This window comes from Manacus vitellinus, unplaced genomic scaffold (genome assembly GCF_001715985.3).
Source record: "Manacus vitellinus isolate BGI_N305 unplaced genomic scaffold, ASM171598v3 scaffold_2_pilon, whole genome shotgun sequence".
Taxonomy (NCBI): Eukaryota; Metazoa; Chordata; class Aves; order Passeriformes; family Pipridae; genus Manacus; species Manacus vitellinus.
Genome location: NW_021940208.1, coordinates 32193753 through 32212419, shown reverse-complemented (window position 1 = coordinate 32212419; position 18667 = coordinate 32193753). Strand labels below are relative to the sequence as shown.

The following is an 18667-nucleotide window of genomic DNA, read 5'->3' as shown; positions in this document are numbered from 1 at the left end:
GCCACTTACGCCTCTCCCGTCCCCCGCTCCTCTCTCTCCCCCTTTCCGCCCCCACCCCGCCCAACGGTTCTCCCTTCAGCCCCCTGCCCGCTGTCCATGTAGCCGCCCGGCCGCCGGCCCTCCGCACTATGCCCATCTTACTCTTCCTGATAGACACGTCCGCCTCCATGAACCAGCGCACCCATCTGGGCACCACCTATCTGGACATAGCCAAAGGCGCTGTAGAGACTTTCATGAAGGTACCGGGCTCTGCCTTGCGAGAAGAGGCGAAGAAGAGGAGCGAGAGTGAGCTGCGTGGGGAGGGGAGGCGAGCAGGGAGCGGGGCTTCCTCGGGCCGGGGGCGCGGGGGAGAGAGCGGGCGAGTGGCGTGTGTTGCGGGCAGGGAGGGAGGGGAGGCCGGGCCGAGCTGAGCCGGGGGCTCCGGCGGCGGCGCCGCCTCTTGGCTCACCCTCTCTTGTCCCCGTGCCGAGCTCCGGAGCCCGGACCCGGCCAGCCAGCGGGACGACAAGGTACATGCTGGTCACTTTCGAGGAGCCTCCCTACGCTAATCAGGTAACCCCGCTCACCCCCCCCTCCTCGGCCTCCTTCCGGCCCCGCCGCCACCCGCCCGCCTCGGCCCAGCTGCCGGCGGTCCGGGCAGCGCGGCACACACGGGCTCCGGCGGCGGCGCTGACATCAACATGGCCGACGCTTCCCCCTGTGCGGTGTGTGCGAGCAGCAATGAACTGTGGGGGATATTTATTCAAGTTGGGAGAAGTGACAGCAACTCCAAGGAGAGTTCGGCTGCGAAGGGGCGAGCTGGCGGAAGGACCGACTTCAGCCCGGAGAGCCCGGACTCGGAAGGGGACGGCACTTCCCTCGCCCCTCCGGGGCCGGGAGAGGGAGGCGCACCGCGCGGGGGAAGAGGGCGGTGGGTCCACATGACAGAGGAGGGTGAACCTGTTGGAAGTCGCTTCACAGTGTAATTGGCTTCCATCTGGAAAGGGCTCTGGGAAGGTGGTGTAAATACTTATAAGATTTTGGCACCGGTGACTTCACAGAAATTTGTCCTGTGTGAGCAAAATGCCTGTTTGATAGGTGGGGAACTCTAAGGTTTAAGAGGAGTGCATCTTTTCAGGCTTTTTCGACAGCATTAAATATAAAGTAACTTCTATTTTATTAGCATTTGCAGTGAGCTGTATGCAGTGTGGAAGGCACTTTGTAGCCTAACAGGAAAGTAAAATGTGTATCTGCAGAATAAGTCTTCTCGTGTTTCTCTTTGCAGGCTGGCTGGAAGGAAAACCATGCAACGTTTATGAATGAACTGAAGAACCTTCAAGCTGAAGGACTTACAACTCTTGGCCAGTCCCTAAGGACAGCTTTTGATTTATTAAACTTAAATAGATTAGTAACTGGCATAGACAACTATGGGCAGGTAGGTTGACTGTTAATAGGTGAAAAAATCTTATAACACAAACTTCCCAGAGGTAGCAATTAGCTAGTTGTCCAAAGTGGCATCTAAATGAAATACTCAATATGGGGACTTCTTCAGAAATAAGCAGAGCTCAAATAGCTTGAAGAAATAGTCAGTGATCATAGTTTGGTACTCAACTTACCTTTTTATAAATTCGGTTATTCCACAGTTTTTAAGCTGTGACATAGCCTTGAAGCTGACATTCTCAGTTCAACTGTAACTTTTTTTTTCTGTATCAAGTCTATGTTCAGTACCTTAGCTAAGGAGCCTGATATGGTCATGAGAACTTTGCTTTCTCTATACAGTGCTGTATAATCAATTAAGTACAGTTTGGGAGATGAGCCATTTTTGTAATAACACTACATGTCCAAAAGTTCTAGAAGGAGCATGACTTTTTGAAAACCATTTCTTTCCAGTGAGTCTACCACAGCATTTCTCTGCATACCTGTATCTTTATAAACCTGCCTGTTGTACTAGAGCCTTGAGAAGTTGTACTTTTTAAATATCTCTAATGCAACTATCCCTTTAAAGCAGGACTTCTGTTTGGGGTGGGCCAACATTCTTTTGCTCATCGATATGAGTTGCTAAAAGACAGAAACTGTAGGTTAAATGTGTGCATTAGGAAGTGTACTGAGTTCTTTCTGGCACTGGATCAAAGCCTGGATTTGTTTCACTTGAAGGATGTTATTAGTATTGGGCAAAGTATAACATGTATTTTTCACATGGGATGTACTAACTTGAATCTGCCCTTTTTGGTTGTTATTCTCATGTAATGCTTCCTTCACTATCTGAGGATTAGTTACTGCTCTTGGTATTTAACATGGAAATGTGGTTGTGAACATAAGTCCCTTTCTTCCCCTCCCCTTTCCAGTCTGTGCAGAGTCTGTGTGATAACATGCCACATCTGTTTGGGAAGGAAATTTGTCATGCTGCATTGTAATGCTTTGCCACTAGATGATCAAGTGAGCCTAAACATTTTTAAAATCCCAATTCAGTGATGAAATTAAAAAAAAAAGTGGTAGTTCCACACATGGCTATATTTTTTCTGTTACCATCTGATGTCCTCATACATCTGTGTGCAATCTTCCCTGTATTTTGATGTTTTTGTTTAGTTATATGAGCTACACGAATCTTTTTGAACAGTTAACCACTGTAGGCACACACACAGAATACTTGCTCTTTCCTGTTGCTACTGGTAATTATTCTAATTCACATCAAATAATTTGCTCTAAGTGAACCAGTTGTGCTCAGCTACTCAATCAAGTGGGCAGTTGAGTTGTCATGATTGTTTTAACTCAAAAGTAGTGTTCATTACTGCAATATTCCCTTTTTTCTATGAAGCGATGACTTTTATCTGTTTTGGTTATAAGTATCTCTGGGCTTGAACTCACCCGTACTTTTGCATGTTTTTTGCTCCATTCCATATGTGGAGCTGGCTGTTGAAGAGGTGTTCACATGTGCAGTCAGGTGACTAAATAGAAATCCCAACTCTTTTTAGTGTCTGCAAAAATAGATGAATATATTGCAAGTGCCTGGTCATCTGCTGCTGAAGTCACAGGTTCCCATTTTGGCTGTTCTAATCAAAGTAGCTTTTTTTTTTTTCTACATAAATCAGATATAATTCTGGAGCACTTAATTGGTCCTCCAGCACTTGCAGGGTGAGATCCAGGGCAGTTAACTGTCCCATCACATTGGTCTTTGAGCGCTATGTCTTTTTATCCTATCTTCCTGTTGTTCATGTCTACTACCTAAAATTGGCTCCAGATGAATGGGTATTTAACCATAGTCTGAGAAACTTAAAAATTCAGGAAAATAAGTGATCAGAATGCTCTCTTGAATTTGAAATAGTTTTCACTCAGAACATAAAGTGCTGATTCTCTTTTTTTAAATCACCTGCAAATATTAAGATCACAAAATAGTGGTTAACTAAAATACAGCAGGCAGATGTTTGGAGAATGATTATCTAAGAGTGGGAGGAGATAATTTTACAAAAAAGCAACATTTAGACTCTCTTAGGTGTGGTATTATGTGGCATAATAAATCCAAACTTTTATTAAGCGCCTTTTTTTTTGTGGGAAGTCTTTCTGGCTTAAGATCTTTTGACTAACTTTCTTGTATTTTAGTGTACTGACAAGCTTCTAAGATATTTACCAAGATCCACTTGTTTCATGTTTGAATTGTGAAACAGACTTTTCTTATACATGCAAATGACAAGACATGATACGAGCTTGATGGGATTCTCTGGCTATGTCATCCAGCAGTGTGATATTTTGTCCCCCTTCTGAGTATGAACTTTTTGTTTGAATGGCACTGTGACTCACTTTACTTGATTTCTTCCAAAGTCGGCCAGAGTTCTCCATCAGCTGACATCCTGAACAAGAGTGATGGCTGAATGGTCATTCTGAAATTGAAGAAAATCTCCTGCTTCATATTTTCTTGCAACTTTAATGTTTGGATTTTTATTATGAGTGTTTATCATACTACTTAAGTAAATAAGTACTGGCTCAGTTACTCAAAGATTGAGTTATCAAGTGGTCAGATGATCACTGCGTCTCGCATTTAGATCTTAAAGGGACACTGTCAATACATTTAGATTGTTAAGAACCTGGAAGATTTTTTTCAAAACCTATTTCTACTACTAATGCTATGTTATGACTTCATAAACACTTAGGTAGGATTGGTAGATCCAGGTTTTTGTGAAGGCTTTTGTCAAGACAAAAAGGTTTTGGAAAGTACACATATTTTAAGGTGGCTGTTCCTTTAACTTTTGCAGCACTTTGAGATTGATAAATTCAGTATTATACTGCTCGAATCCAATAATAGCTTTTCCCCCCATAGTATGCTTTGTGATGATTATGATAGCAGAAGAATGAATGTTCAAATAGGGTGTCAGCTTTTAGCCTTCGCTAAAAATAGCGGTCCTTCTCACCTTCTGCATTTTTATGGAGAGCTTAGGAAAAATACAGGATTTGGATGTCTTCAGGAAGAAAGCAGTTCAAACACATGAATTTCAGGAAGCGTTTACTGTCATACAAAATGTTGTACTTGATTAGCCCAGTTTGCACTTAGCTAATTGACTTCTCTTATTTTTCTCCAGTTAAGCTTCTCCATTGTTTTAGGTAGTCTGAAATACTTAGCCTTTTACTAGGAGATTTTTTTTTTGTCCTCTTGGAATACACTAAGCCTTACAACTATGGTTTGTTCAGCAGTACATGTATAGTCACAATTTAACTAAATAGTTTTGAGTGAAGTAAATGTGCAGTTTGTAATCGTTGATAGAGGGTTAAATACTAATAGATGTGCTTCTGTGGAAACAGAAAACATGGAAAAGGTAGCTGCTGTTATAGTAAAAATGTAAACGATTGAAATGAACTGTCAATGTACTTCAATTATTTGAAGTTTGTAGTGAGATTTTGAAGATTAAGCACTGAATCTAAGGTAGGTAAAATATACGTTTCAATAGAGTTTTGATATTCACATGCAAAGGACCAACACAGCACTGACGAAACTAGAATCTGACAGAGCTCTGGTTTTCCCATACCCCAGGTGTTTCACTTTGCTCGTTATTTGTGGAATGAAGGTCTCCTATTTTTTTTTTTCAGCAGTATGGCATAGAATAAGCTTTGAGAGGCTAAAATACACTTATCTAAGTGGATTTCAAAGTGATCGAGTTGATACATCTAAGCATTTTTAGAGATTTTATTTCAGGGTAAAATTTTGTTTTAATACGGCAGATAGAGTGTTTTTCAATAACATAAGCTTTTTATGAGCTTCTTATTCCCTTAGAGTATCTTGCACATATTCTTCAGCATTGTAATTATTATTGATAGAGTAAAACTGGCTTAGATATCAGTTTGACTTCTAAAGAAATTTGATGTAAAAAAAAGCACATGCTAACTTAGTTGTTTTGCAACAGAACAGTCAACCATAATGCTTCTGTAATGCAAGTGGACTTAGTATAAGTATTTTTCAATCACAGTGCTGCCTGGAGTTAGAGTAATACATGAAACACTTGTTTGGATGACTTACCAGGCTGTGTGCAGTCTTGGTGAAAGCCTTTTTTTTTTTTTTTTTCCTGCAGTGCATTTCACATATGAACAGAAGCATAACTAAGAAATATTGAGACAAACTAAAATCCAAATGGAATTCAACTGATTAAGAGTATTTTGGGAACTTAAAAATATGCTGAGGGCTGGAAAGAGATATTTCTGATCTGGAAGTTGGAAGGTATTCTGTATTGTTGGCATTGTTTTAAACACCTTAAGTTTTTTCCAAGTGTTTTATTCATACCACATATGACCATCAAACAATACAATCTTAGGTTAACTGCTACTTCATAGTTCTCTCTGAATATATGGTTAGACCCATTCATAGCTACAGTAGCAGAATTGCTGATGTGTTCACACAGTAAAACTTAACATTGGTCTGTAGAGATCAGCATGCTTTGCTGTAATGACTTAAATTCTGCAGTATTCCAAATACAGGTAAATAGCATACCTAGGAGATCAAGTCCAATCATCCTTGTAGGCATAAGAGAGCTTTAAGTCATGTGTTGTAGGCTGATTCCTTGCTTGTGTGCTTATCCATGTCTAGGGTCTTCTGAGCTTATAAAACCCACAACAATCACATGTGAAATATTGTCCCCTGACATGGACTGCATTATGTTTTTGCAGTGATGTTCTGTTTTCTTTAAAGTTGTTGAACAATTTTATTTTCCCAATAGTTTTTTGAGGATTTTTACTGGATTTCCTTGTTCTCAAAAGTCCTTAGAGCATGGCTTTTGTCTTGGCATTGTGGGATCATAAACCCTGCACTGAAATGGCCTGTGTTGAGTCTGCCTCCAAATTTGGAACCAAAGTTTAGGTTAGCATTTCTTGCTTTGTCATGTTGGCACAGTTGCACGGGCAGTTTACTTCCCATGTTGGTAAAGGCAGAGGTTTGCACTTCTAGAGTAGTTCTGTTCTGTTTGGTTTTTTTTCTCCCATTCCCCAACAAAACCAAATGGGAGTAGTAAACAAAAAAGCAAGCTTAAGCATGGCAGAAGTATATATAAGAAACAATTTCTCATAGTCTTTTGTGGAATACAAAGGGTTTTAACATACACCTATATGCCTGCTAATGTCAAAGAGCTGTATGTGAAGTGCAGGTGAAAGCCGTTCTCAGTTGCTGCATGATGAAATTAAGCATATTGGTTTGAATTTATACCTTTTAGACCGTAACTTTAAACATGCCATCTTGTCCACCCTTGGAATCTTTGTAATTTTTGGTTAGTTTTGTTTTATAAACACCTTGAATGAGAGCTACAGCAGGCACTCTTGAAGTGTGTTTTCACATTGTGAGGTGGAACTGCTTGCCGTTCAACCTTGCTAGCATAACAAAACTCACTGAAAGTCTCAATAATAAGTGTTCTGAAAATCACATTTTTAGTTCTAATCCAGTGTATTTTTTTAAAGAATTTAAAACAAGCTTATACAAAGTACTTTATTTTTTCAAGTGAAAGCAATCTCATCAGTCTGTTCCACTAGCAGAGAGAAGTGGGGTACTTTATCATGTTCTAAATGTGCTTTGACCACTTTTAAATACTAAGCACTTAAAGATTCAGTGTGATTTGGAAGGGGCAGTGCTTTAACATGTTCATTGTGGCTTTGATTTTTAGGGTGTCAGATGAGCACAGTTGCACTGCCAGAGCTTAAGCAGATGATACAGATATCTATCTGTCTATGGCTGATATTCTTGGATTCGCTAAAAAGTCATCAGAGGAAGTCTGAGGACAGTTAAGAGTACCAAAATTTTATCTCTTGGCTTGACTTTCTGGAACAGTTTATTTGCTTCAGGTCATTATAGACTCCTTGGATATGCTAATCTTTGTTATTTGGGTGCTCCTATAGCTGAAGTGTATTTGCATTCCATCACAACCAGTTGTCAGAGGGGCAGCACAAATACCCATGGATAATGAACCAGGAGTTTGATTATCTTGTGAAATACAAGGTGGTTGGTTTTTTTTTTTTGTTTGTTTGTTTGTTTGGTTTTTTTTTGCTAGTATTTGTCATTGTTTATTTTCTTTAAGGTTGTTTTCACTTTTCTTACTAAATAGTTACTTTTAGTCTTGGTTTTCTGTTGTAGACAGTCCGTATCTCTGAAGGTTGAAGGGAAGAACTGTTACTTTTGAATGTGTCTGAGTTTTAATTCAGCTGAGGCTCAGTTGAAACTGTTGTGTGTCTTGAGAGCTTGCTTGCTGTTGCTTTTTTCTTCAAGTACATTCTGTACCATTAACAACATAGTCTTTTAGTTCATAGAATATTCTCATATCTGTGTCTCCCACTTGAAGACTTAGTGAAGACACAACTTCCTGTTGTGTTTTTTAGCATCATATTGTCTGGCCCTTTTTCCAAGTTGTTTTCACTTGTTTATGTAACAGCTTGGAATTTCATGTAATTTTTGAGCATTTTATCTTAGCTAATACAGAACTCTTTATTGAATGTCCGGTTTTCATTGTGTGATTATGTTGCTAATTTTAATTTTCCAAAGTTTAGACCAGTTTCATTTAAGGAAAAATGAATGCCACTTTAGGGGGTAATGGTTTTATGTGTATGTAGGATCTTTCATATATATTAAAAGATACTTAATTTTTTTTTAAGGTGAACTACCTTGTGAGCAGTAAGATTTCTGATGATTCTGTAGTATTTATGTGATGTCTAGAAAGCATATCACGTTTGTGAAGTATTTTCTATGTATCAGTATATTTTTACTCTTGTAGTTCTGAATATTAACAGCAAGCAGGATTTCAGGTTTTCCGGATTGCCAGTGTATCTTACAAAAAAGATGGAAGGGATTTATTTAATCACTCCAATACCATCAAATTGGCCCCAATGGACTAGACTTTTCAAAAATGTATAGGCAATTTCAGTCATACACTATTGAGAAATTCGGTATCTTATCTAAGCACCTGTTGTTTCCATTCTAGAGATAGCGTCTCTGCCTAAGTTAATGGATTTGCCCTAGCTTGCATGAATCTATAGTCCAGTCTATAGATTGAAGCCTGAATTTTCCAGTGGGGAAATCAAGTTAGTGCTTACAGTTAAATTAAAATATGCAGGTAAGAAGTTGCTAGCTGCAAGATATAGTACTAACCTTCTCAGGAACCTTGAATGACTGTTATTGGACACTGAGTAGATAAGATTTATGGTTGTATGAGAGGATAAGAGAACTTGTCAAAATCTGATCCTACTCTAGTTATTCTAACATGGGTGGTCAGTGTGGATCTTGCAGTACTGCAGTGGTGGGTAACTAAAATAGCAAATAAGTGTTTATTATGTGTAATGTAGTTCTGTGCTTTGAACTTAGAGGTCTTGTAGAAGACTGACCTAGCAGGAACCGCAGTGCAGGTGAGGTCTTTAGTATGGGATTTTGACAGTGATTCAGTGACATACAAATTGAAAGTAATGTTTAATGTTTTGTTGACTTGGCAAGGAAACTTTAATCTGAAAAACCACATTTGCTATCTTCTCAGTGTAGCCACTCCTATTTCCCTTAATTTATGTTTGGGTTTTTTTTTTCCTATCTACGTGTAACTGCTACTGCCTGCAGAGAGCAGGGTGTTAATCTTTCATTCAGTAGTAATGTTTTACTTCCCAAATGCTCGTTTGTGAAGCCTAGCCATGAGTAGTGTTTTATGATATATTATCTGAATACACTATGCATTTTGTCAAGCTAGATTGAACAAATTCAGAGTAATTATTGTTGGAATCAATTTAGGGCACTGACATTCTATTTTAATGCTCTGTATACAGAATGAGTGAAAAGTGACCATCTCTTTCTACCCTTCCCTGCCCCCCCATCCCTGCTTTGAAATCCCAGAGTGCCAACTTGGTTGTATGCATCTATTGTAAGACATCTTCAACTTAGATGCCTCTTCTGCTCTGGAACTTACAGCCTCTCATGTGTTGATAGTTGTGCCAAACTTGCTTCAAGTTGTGAGTGTGACTTTATGTAGTAAAATAAATCAGTGAGGGATCAAGTAATGATTGATAAGCTGGATTGTGAACTCCGGTGGTTCAGAATTTGTTCTAAAACAGCTAAGTTGTTCCTGCTGTATTGGTGATAAACTCAAGGAGGGAATTGTGGGAGAGTCAGGAAAGTTACTCAGAAGAGTTGCCCTGTGTTTGTAGGTCAATGAGCTACTTTCAGTCATCTTGTCAGTCCTCTGGATTGTTAATCCCCCAAAAAGATGTGGAGATTTTTGTACAGAACTGTCTTTTCTGATTGGTGGTATTTTGCTTGGGTGTGTTTTGTTTTTGTTGTTTTGTTTTGGTTTGTTGTTCTGGCTGGTTTTTTTGTGTTTTCCCTACTCAGTGTGCTGACAACTGTAGGACTCATTACCCTTCTCCAGTATATGGAGAACAGAGACCTGGCTTAGCACTGTGAACTGCACTGACTGAGCCAGGACCAGCTATGTAAAGTCATTGCTGTGAAGCAGAAAGGCAGCTGTAATTAGGGACTTGATCCAGGACTTGACAAGGTCAGTTACATTTGGAATAAAATGTTCAGAAATATTTTTAGGAAATATGACCAAAATCATCATAAACGCGGAGTCTTAGGACTTTAAAGTTATGTTTGGTATGGTTGATTATTTATTTTTTTTTAAAAAAAAGTTTTAAAGCTCAAATATAACCTGTTTTTAGCAGCTTGCATCTACTATATTCACTCAGACAACTTTGAAAACTGCAAGGATTTGTTGGTCAATTAGTCCAATTTCAGATGATTGAAATAGTGATTCAGTTACTAATCTGTAACTAACTGATAAAGTGCATCTTTTTCTTTAACTGACAATTTCCATTACATTAAAAATAAGGTCCAAGTTGTGATCACAGTTGCTTTTGCTGCTTATGTAGCTCAATTAATTTAATTTGAGAGAGCTAAAGTTCTTTCCTTTGCGAGATTAACATATATCTGTCAGGTAAGTACTTAAATGTTCCAAATGTTGGTGGCTTTTTCCTCATTCTAATGCCGGTTTTCACTGTCCATTTACTTGCTGCAATTCATTATATATGAAATATGTTCTATGTGTTTTCCCTTTTTTTTTTTTTTTGAGACTGTCACATAATTGTGAAAGATAGGACTGAATTGTTTTTGAAACTTAGCAAGGATCTTATCTAAATTGGAGCACTTAGAAGTTAATCAAGCAGTTATCACTTATATTATATGATATTTAAAACTCAGTTAAATCTGTTCTTAAATGAAAGAAACAGGACAGCAGGACAAACCTATATACTAAACTGTAGTTTTTGAAATTCTGACTTACTAATGTTGAGACTTCTGTGATTTAGGCACGTGAAGACATTGGGGTATCTTGAGGCTTTAAGCTTGATGTCTTAAGTAAATTCTACCACGTATTCATCGTTGTTCAACATGAACAGAGTCTTAAACTGTTCCCTTGACACATGCCTTCTGTCTTCACATGTGCACTATTCAATATGGAGATTTTGTATTCCAAATGATCAGTTCTTGCATTGAATCTCCTTTTTATGGAGATTTTGTATTCCAAATGATCAGTTCTTGCATTGAATCTCCTTTTCAGACTGCTTTGAGTTGCCTTTTTTGTTTTTTTTTTTTTTTTTTTTTTTTTTTTTTGCTGTTAGTTTTGGTTTTGTTCTTGGCACAGACTTTCTGAGAGAATTCCAAAATGACTGAAGTTGCACAATTAAATAGTCTTTAAGCAGTACATTCAGTGCCAGACTTGGAAACCCAGAATGTGTAAAGTTATGAGCATCTATAAAAATGATATTAAGCACAGAATTTTTTTGTTACATGTTTCAAGATGGATATGCAACAAAATCATTGCCTATACAACACACACTTGCAAGCTCAAGCAAAGCTAACAGCTTATCATGGTTAAATATATTTCCGTGATTTTTATTTTTGAAAATGGGTCTGTCTTTTTTCTTGTGCAGTTCAGATGTTTTGTCTCTGTAGTATTTCTAATTGTAGAAGTGATATCTAACTGGAGCTTTGATTTTTATTACAGCTCTCAGACTGGGCATGGCTAGTGTAAGATGGCATATGTTTGGTGGATCAGTAGTTAATCAAAGCCATAAATAGTTATTTTTTTGAAGATTTTTGAAAATAATGCTTAGGACCAAAATACCAAGAAGCAAATTAATTTTTTTATCCAATTTATTTTCCCAACTACCTTAAATTTCCTTTTCATAAATGGAACTTAGGTAACTTGTGTTATGGAAATAGTGGTTTTATCAAGAATTCTCCCTTCATTCTTATATTTTGTAACTGATGTGCTGAGGAGTTTGATCTCTTGTTCAGCTTTAGAAAAAGTCTACTGTTATAGTTTTGTTCTGCTTCAAAAACTTTTTGCTAACTGGTTTCTTTTTTTTGTTTGTTTTTTTGTTTAAACCTGCAACTAATTTGTTCTAGTTGCCTGAAATACAGAAAGCTTCATACCACTAAATGTCCTAACTAGGTGTGGAAAAATTTCCATCTACTGCTAATCTGTAGTGCCAGTGAGGGATGAAGCAAAAACCATGTAACTATCTTGTAATCCTTCATAGGTATTCCACATAAGAAACTCTGATTGGTGTCTTGGGTGTTGTAGTAACTCTTAAGTATTTGTAATGTAGTTAACTAAATGTAATGTAGTTAACTAAAGAATTCTCTAGAACATGGAGAATTAGTTTGCCTATAATAACCTTGCTTTAGTCTATAGAGAAGGGCAACTGGATGTAGCTGAATTCAGGTTCTGTAATCTCTTCTCCTCATGGAGGAAAGATCTCTCTTGGTAGCCATCGTTACTGTAAAATGACTGCTGTTGATACATTGACTTTCACGGGGAAATCATTACTGTTTGAACAACGTTTTCCATTTCTTTAGGGAGAAAGATGGTGGGTTACTGGAAGCATGAATTCAGACCTTGATAAATTCTAGCAGACTTTATTAAAACTCTGTTTTCAAGGTTTTCTCCAAAAGACAAAATGAATGTTTATGGCTGAGCCTTCCAAAAGATGGGCAATTGGCAGCAAAATGGACAAGTAGAATGATACAGTGTGTGCTGCCCTGGTGCCATAAAACCATGAACCAACTGTTGGATTAAACAGAGTTAGATTAAGAAATTAGAGTTCAGTTAATGATTACTTCTTATTTATACTTATGCAATTACATTTAGGGGTTTTAGGTATACAGTTTTGAGATGGTATGCAAACAGCATACCTCAGGTTTATCTTGTTACTCAGATCACCTCATGAGTATAGGTTTTCTTAACTTGTGCCCCCTCTACTGGCTAGTATTCCAATTACAAAGTAAAATACAAGTTTATGTAGATGAGGTTCCCTCTGATATGCTATTTTGGCCAAATATCAATTTACAAATGTTCCTTTTATGCAGGTAAAACTACAGAAGAATCCGTGTGAGTTCTGATTTGTGAGAATCAGTGGTGGTGTTGAGAGCTGGTGTTTTCATAGTGCATAGTTACTGTTATGGGCACAGTCAAGACTTCAGCATTTTTTCTTTCCCTCATCCCTCAGTTGAAGAGATTTGATGTCTTTACCCACCCTGTGTGTGTATATTGTTTCTTCTATAGAGGAATTAGATCCTTATGATTATTAGAACTACAGAGGACTATACTTTGGACTTCTAAAAGCTGCTACTATCAATCTGCCTTGCTGATGGTCATTTTCCCCTTGAGATGCAGAACTCTCTTATTTTGGTTGTAGTAAGGGGATCTCTCAGATTATTTTTAACAGGTTCTTTCTGAAACCTGTCTGTGGGTGAGGTAGTATTCCCAGGGGCCTATAATGAAGGGAAGGCAGAGCAGAAGTCCTTGCATCTTGGATACTGCAGGGAGAGCTAGAAGATTTCAGTATTATAATAGAAAATGTTTCTCCATACTGTAGATGTTTGTGGACTAGCACTAATAGTAAGAATCCTCCTGCTGTCCTTCAGCCATTTCAGAAAAACACTGGGTGTTTTTTCTTGGTGGTAGTGTAATTTCTGGAATAGGGCTTTCATTAGGTTGTTTCTTAAGATTGCTGTTTGTGACTGATCTGGTGTCTGTCTTTCCATTAATAAGGCATCAAGGGAGATTTCTGGTTTACATTAAAATCTGTTTTATGACTTAAAATCTTGGTAATAGATTTCAAAACACTTATCCTGTGTAAAACTCAAACTGGTTGCTGTAGCTTTCATCTAAGTTTCTTCTGAGACTTATGAAAGTGATCTTGAAATACATCTGCTGTACAAATATCTGATCATCTACTACTAAGACAGAATTGCTACCACTGCAAAACTGTATTATATATTGAATAATCAACAGCATCAAGGGAATATATCAATAGGTTTAAAGTATTTTTATGTTCTGTACTTGTGAGAACAGTGTTCTTTTCCTCTAGTTAGAAACCCTTTCAGTAGTATTTCAGTGCAATGTAATTAGCTTCCAGCTGATGTTTTGCAGTTGTGGTAAACTATTAGTTGGCAAAATAACGTACCATAACTGTTTTTAAGAATTAAATAAGGCTAAAAATTCTTATGAAGTTATTTTAATTAAATTGAGTTGCTTTTGAGAGTCCTTAAATTCTTTTAAGTAATTGTTTAAATTGGCTTATGAACTAGCTTAGCTTTCATAGGAGAGGTTGATTGCCTTGCTTTGATTTTATTCTTTCATAATTTTTGTAGTAATGGCATGCTATTTTAAAAGAAATTAAGATTTTTCACTAAGGTTTGAAAAAATTGAGCAAATAACTTAATTTTTTGTTGGCATACAATAAACTGATCACTGTAAATGTGGTCTTACCATAGTAGTCAAACTGCATACCCCTCCCCAAATATATTTCAAATTGTTTGGTAATATTTCTATTCTAAGCACACAATCTGTAGGTGATCCTTTATATTTAATGGGTTCTAAAAAAATGGATTTTCAAGGCCTTTTTCTTAAAACCTGTTAATTCTCTCCTAATAATTTTACAGTCAGTTGTAAGCATTCATGAGCTAGTTTGTCTTTATAAGCAGAACAAGGCTGTGGGTGTAGTTATATTTTTCTTTGTTTTCTGAAGAATGAAAACAAGGCTTTGATCTTGGCAAGAGAAGAAGGGTAGGACTAACTAAACAAAATATTATGGTGACTTTTATTCAGTCCATTTTTAACCCTAGGTAGAGTGGAATGTGCTACCTGGTCTTGGAGTTGATATGTGCATGGATTACTTTGGAATTCTCTTTTTCAGGAGGGACAGAAAGCTCCTAGAATACTGGCAGTAGGAAAAGGAAGTGCCAGTAACTGACCAAGTCTTTTTGTTACAGCTGTTACAGCTGAATGTCATGGGATCATAAAATGTCTTGTCCTGTATGTGTTTGTCTTAAATGATTTGTATGGAAAGTTTATCTGTTTTTTAAGTATTTGTTTCTGAAGTAAATTTTGCATGTTTGATTGAACCACTGTAATCAAAATGTAACTGGTGCTATTTATGTCAGTGTTAATACATAGAGTATTAGTTCTTAGCCCGGGGTCATGATCCCAGGATACTATGGTAATGCTTTACTTGGACACACAATAATTAAATCACACAAAATCAACCCTGCGATAGAGGGAATCAAAAGTATATGTTTTGAGGGGATGGTTGCTTCTCCTAACAGCTGCTAGTTTGTCAGAAAACTACAGTGCACATTATTTGTGAAGTGCTGTGTTACCCACTTTTGCTGTGTTTTTGTATACATTTATTACATACAGATACCTTAAGTAGCTAACTTTTCATGGCCTAACTGTAAAAAGACTCAGAAGTCCATTGCACTGTACTATATGTAGTATGTGATAATAAATACCTCAAGCTTTATTGTTTTGTTACTGGGTATCAGTGGCATTTAATGACTGAACAGAACGTTATGAATTTGTTACACCATTTTAAGTGAAACTGCTTTTTTTTTTTTCCCTTAGGGTCGAAACCCTTTTTTTCTGGAGCCAGCAATAATTATTACAGTTACTGATGGAAGTAAATTAACCACTACCAGTGGGATACAGGAAGAGGTAAGGTCTGACCTCTGTTTACAGCAATGTGTACTAAACATGGTGTTACACTACTGTTTACAGTAGGAGCATAAATGCTTATTAATAGCTTAAACTTGCATGTGTTTTGCTTTTAATTTAAAGTATTTTTGTGCAACAGTACTCCAGAAAGCTGAGTAACTTCTTACTTACCTCATGGGACAGAAGTCTGTGATACAACTGTTTAGTTGTATCTGTTTAGTAACCTAGGTTTGCTATTTCTGTCCAGAGAGTTCATGGCTATTCAGATGTTGTTAGCAGAAGAAATTGATTTCTATAAAGTGTGTGTGTCTTTAACTGGTCTAGATATTAGTTCTTTGTGTATAGATCCAAGTTAACAAACTGATTTTCCAAAGGATGGTGGTCACTAGAGAGTGTGTGAAACGTACCAGTTTCACACTGGATTCTTAAAAATAAGTATATAATGTATATAATCAAATCAGTAGTCCTTATAGTCCAAGATAAGAACTGAAGAAATGTATTTCAAATTAAATCTGTAGAGCAGTTTAAAATCAAGATCTTAATGTACTGGAGTACCCGCTCAGACATCTGGCAAACTCAGAGCTATACTGATGCACTGAACTATTTTTAAATTACTGGCTGTTCTGAATTCTTTCCTTAAAAAGATGGAAGTCGCTAGGGATAGGGTTGGTCTGGCCAGCTCAATGCCCGTTCCATGCAGTAGTAAAAAACCCCAACCAAATCAAACAACAACAAATCCCTAAGATCGTTCCCTTTTCAGGGAAAAGATTAATATCGGAAGGTCTCTTTTAAAACTTAAGAGGAGGGTTCAGTCTTTTGCTTGTGCTACACTACATTTGACTATACAGATTAGCTTGTCTTACATAGCTGTTCATTACTTACTCAAATTTCTCCTAATAATCTATTATATTGCATTCTTACAGCACTTACAGAAGTTGTCTGTATGAAAAGTGGTATTTGAGTGTTTTTGTAATGTATCTGACTTAGAGGAAGAAAGTTGAATGACCTCATAATTCTATGTGGACTACTAACAAATGAGCATAGCCAGTAACTGAAAGGGAATTCCTGGATCCATGATAACAAGTAGGTTATATGTATAAAAACTTCACTTCCATCATATTTTTTTACCCAATAAGCTATTTTCAGCTTAATCTGGTGATTGAATGAGTGCAGTCCAAAATACCAGTAGAAGACACTGAAGTGTCACACTATTCTACAACATACAGTGGTGTTAGCAGCAGAGTACTGTTCTGAGTAGTCTCTTAGCTATGTTTCTTGAGGAGAAGCATCTTCTTTGCTGCCGGATGACTAACTTGTAAAATCTGACATGGAAAGTCTGGAATTACAGACACCGAGGTGCACAGAGGTTAAGCAAATGACATCTTGGTGTAAGCTGAAAACTGGGTTTGTTCAACCTTTGGTAGAGAAGGCTGTAGTGTTTCATCACCATTTGCGACAACCTAAAGGGGCAGGGAGCCTGGCTTTTCTTGGAGGTACACAGGGCTGAAATGAGAGGCAGCAGCTGCAAATTGTACAAGAGGAAATTCTGATTGGATATCAAGAAACTTTAACTATGTGGGTGATTGAACACTGGCACAGGTTGTCCAGTGGTTGTGGAGATAGTAAAAGCTGAACTGGACAACGCCCTGAGCAATCAAAAGGCTCTGGACTTCATGTGTCCATGCACACAGTGCTATGATTCTGTTACATTTCCTTTCATCTTGTTCGTTATCCAAAATGATTTAGATAAGAAAGCTGTATTGTTTGTCATAAGCTCTTTTACAGCAAGAGTCAGGATTTCTTTTTTGTAGCCAGTAAGTTTTTTTTTTTCCTACCTTTTCCTTTAAATGTGGGTGCAACTTTCTTACCTTAGTCTTCACAGGAAGATATTTTCTTAGGCAACCATTTGGTCATACAGTCACATCTTTAAACTGTTGTAACTTATGTTGAGAAAAAGGGTTTTCTGGTGACTGCTCTAATCTAGTAAATTTAGGCTTGGCTCATGAGCAGTGCTGACCGCTAAGTGCATGCTACACCTAGAGTTTTAGTATGATTGTGACATTGGGCCAAATTTGACGCATAATTTACCAATTGTTCAGTTATGTTCTAGAAATGCAGAATCTGCTTTAATGATAGTGAACTACTGATTTTTTTTTTTCTTGTAAATAAGCTGATGATAAGGCATTGTCTTCTGTAGGAATGTGAAGTGACCATGGCTCTTACTTCCTGCAAGACAAAATACAAGTTTCTTTGAGTGCTTTTCCATATGTATATACTGGGTATGTGTTTCATACCAAGCAATGGAAGTGATTTTATTTTTTTTTCTCTTTTGTCATAGGTGTACTGGTAGGAACATTTTTAGCAGTATCAGAGAGCAGAGGAACAAAGCATCAAAGGGTGCTTCTGTTCTTCAGGGCTCATTTTTGGCTTTTGTCTGTGTGCGTCCTATTGGTCAGAATTTTTCTTAGTGTAGCTTGTGTCCTTTACAGTTACCTCTCAAGTGGGGCTTGCAGAAATGAGCAAGAATTAGTATGGTAACGCCACCCTGGAGATAGAGAAGTTTGTCATTGCTCTTTGGTTCAATAATAAAGCTTTTCAGTCACTTTCTGTTTTGTTCTTCGGGTTTGACTTTGGGAAGGCTTTTCAGAGTTGGAAGTGATTGTATCCCACTGGCTATGACAGGTGGTTTTGCTTCTTAACATCGACTAAGGCAGTATATTTTTAATTCTTTTAAGTTGTGTACAAGAGAACCAACAGAATGTTGGGTTTTGGGTTTTTTTCTGAAAACCTGTGAAGCCAGTATGGAACCTGGAGGCAGGTTTTCTCAAACCTTTGTTATTCAGTTGAACATTTGCGTTCTTACCGGTAAAATCAGTTTATCACTATGGGAACTGTCATTTGCCCTCGTGTGAAGCAGTCAAGCTTAAGCCCTGTTTCAGAGCTCTTGCTGAATTCTTCAGATGTCCTGTTCCTTTGTAGATTTTAATACGAGTTTTGCAGATAAAGAGGCTTTCCTGTTCAGTGCTTTGTCTCTTCTGTGCAGTTCCTCAGGTTGAAGGCTGAAATGATAGTCTGTGCAGTTATGTCCACCTGCACAAGTTAGTAACGCTTCCAGTTCTGTGCCTTCTGCCAGTGCTTTCTAATACGCTAGTGCTGAGGTACTAAAGAATGCCAGCATCAGGTCTACATTCAGC

The 18667-nt window shown here is 37.7% G+C and overlaps 1 protein-coding gene across 5 annotated transcripts in view; it reads left to right on the top strand.

Moving 5' to 3' along the window:
* INTS6 (integrator complex subunit 6) overlaps nt 1-18667 on the top strand; it is a 38439-nt gene continuing 19772 nt past the window's right edge. For 2 of the 5 annotated variants that reach the window (XM_018071307.2, XM_008929086.3), the window contains exons 1-2: nt 643-1414; nt 15384-15473. In XM_018071307.2, coding sequence (XP_017926796.1) covers nt 1295-1414; nt 15384-15473 — 210 coding nt within the window. In that variant the 5' untranslated portion in view covers nt 643-1294. Of the gene's footprint in view, nt 247-478; nt 553-642; nt 1415-5534; nt 5681-15383; nt 15474-16396; nt 16557-18667 lie in introns of those variants that run through there. The other 3 variants (XM_029960883.1, XM_018071309.1, XM_018071308.1) reach the window with 3 other exon arrangements.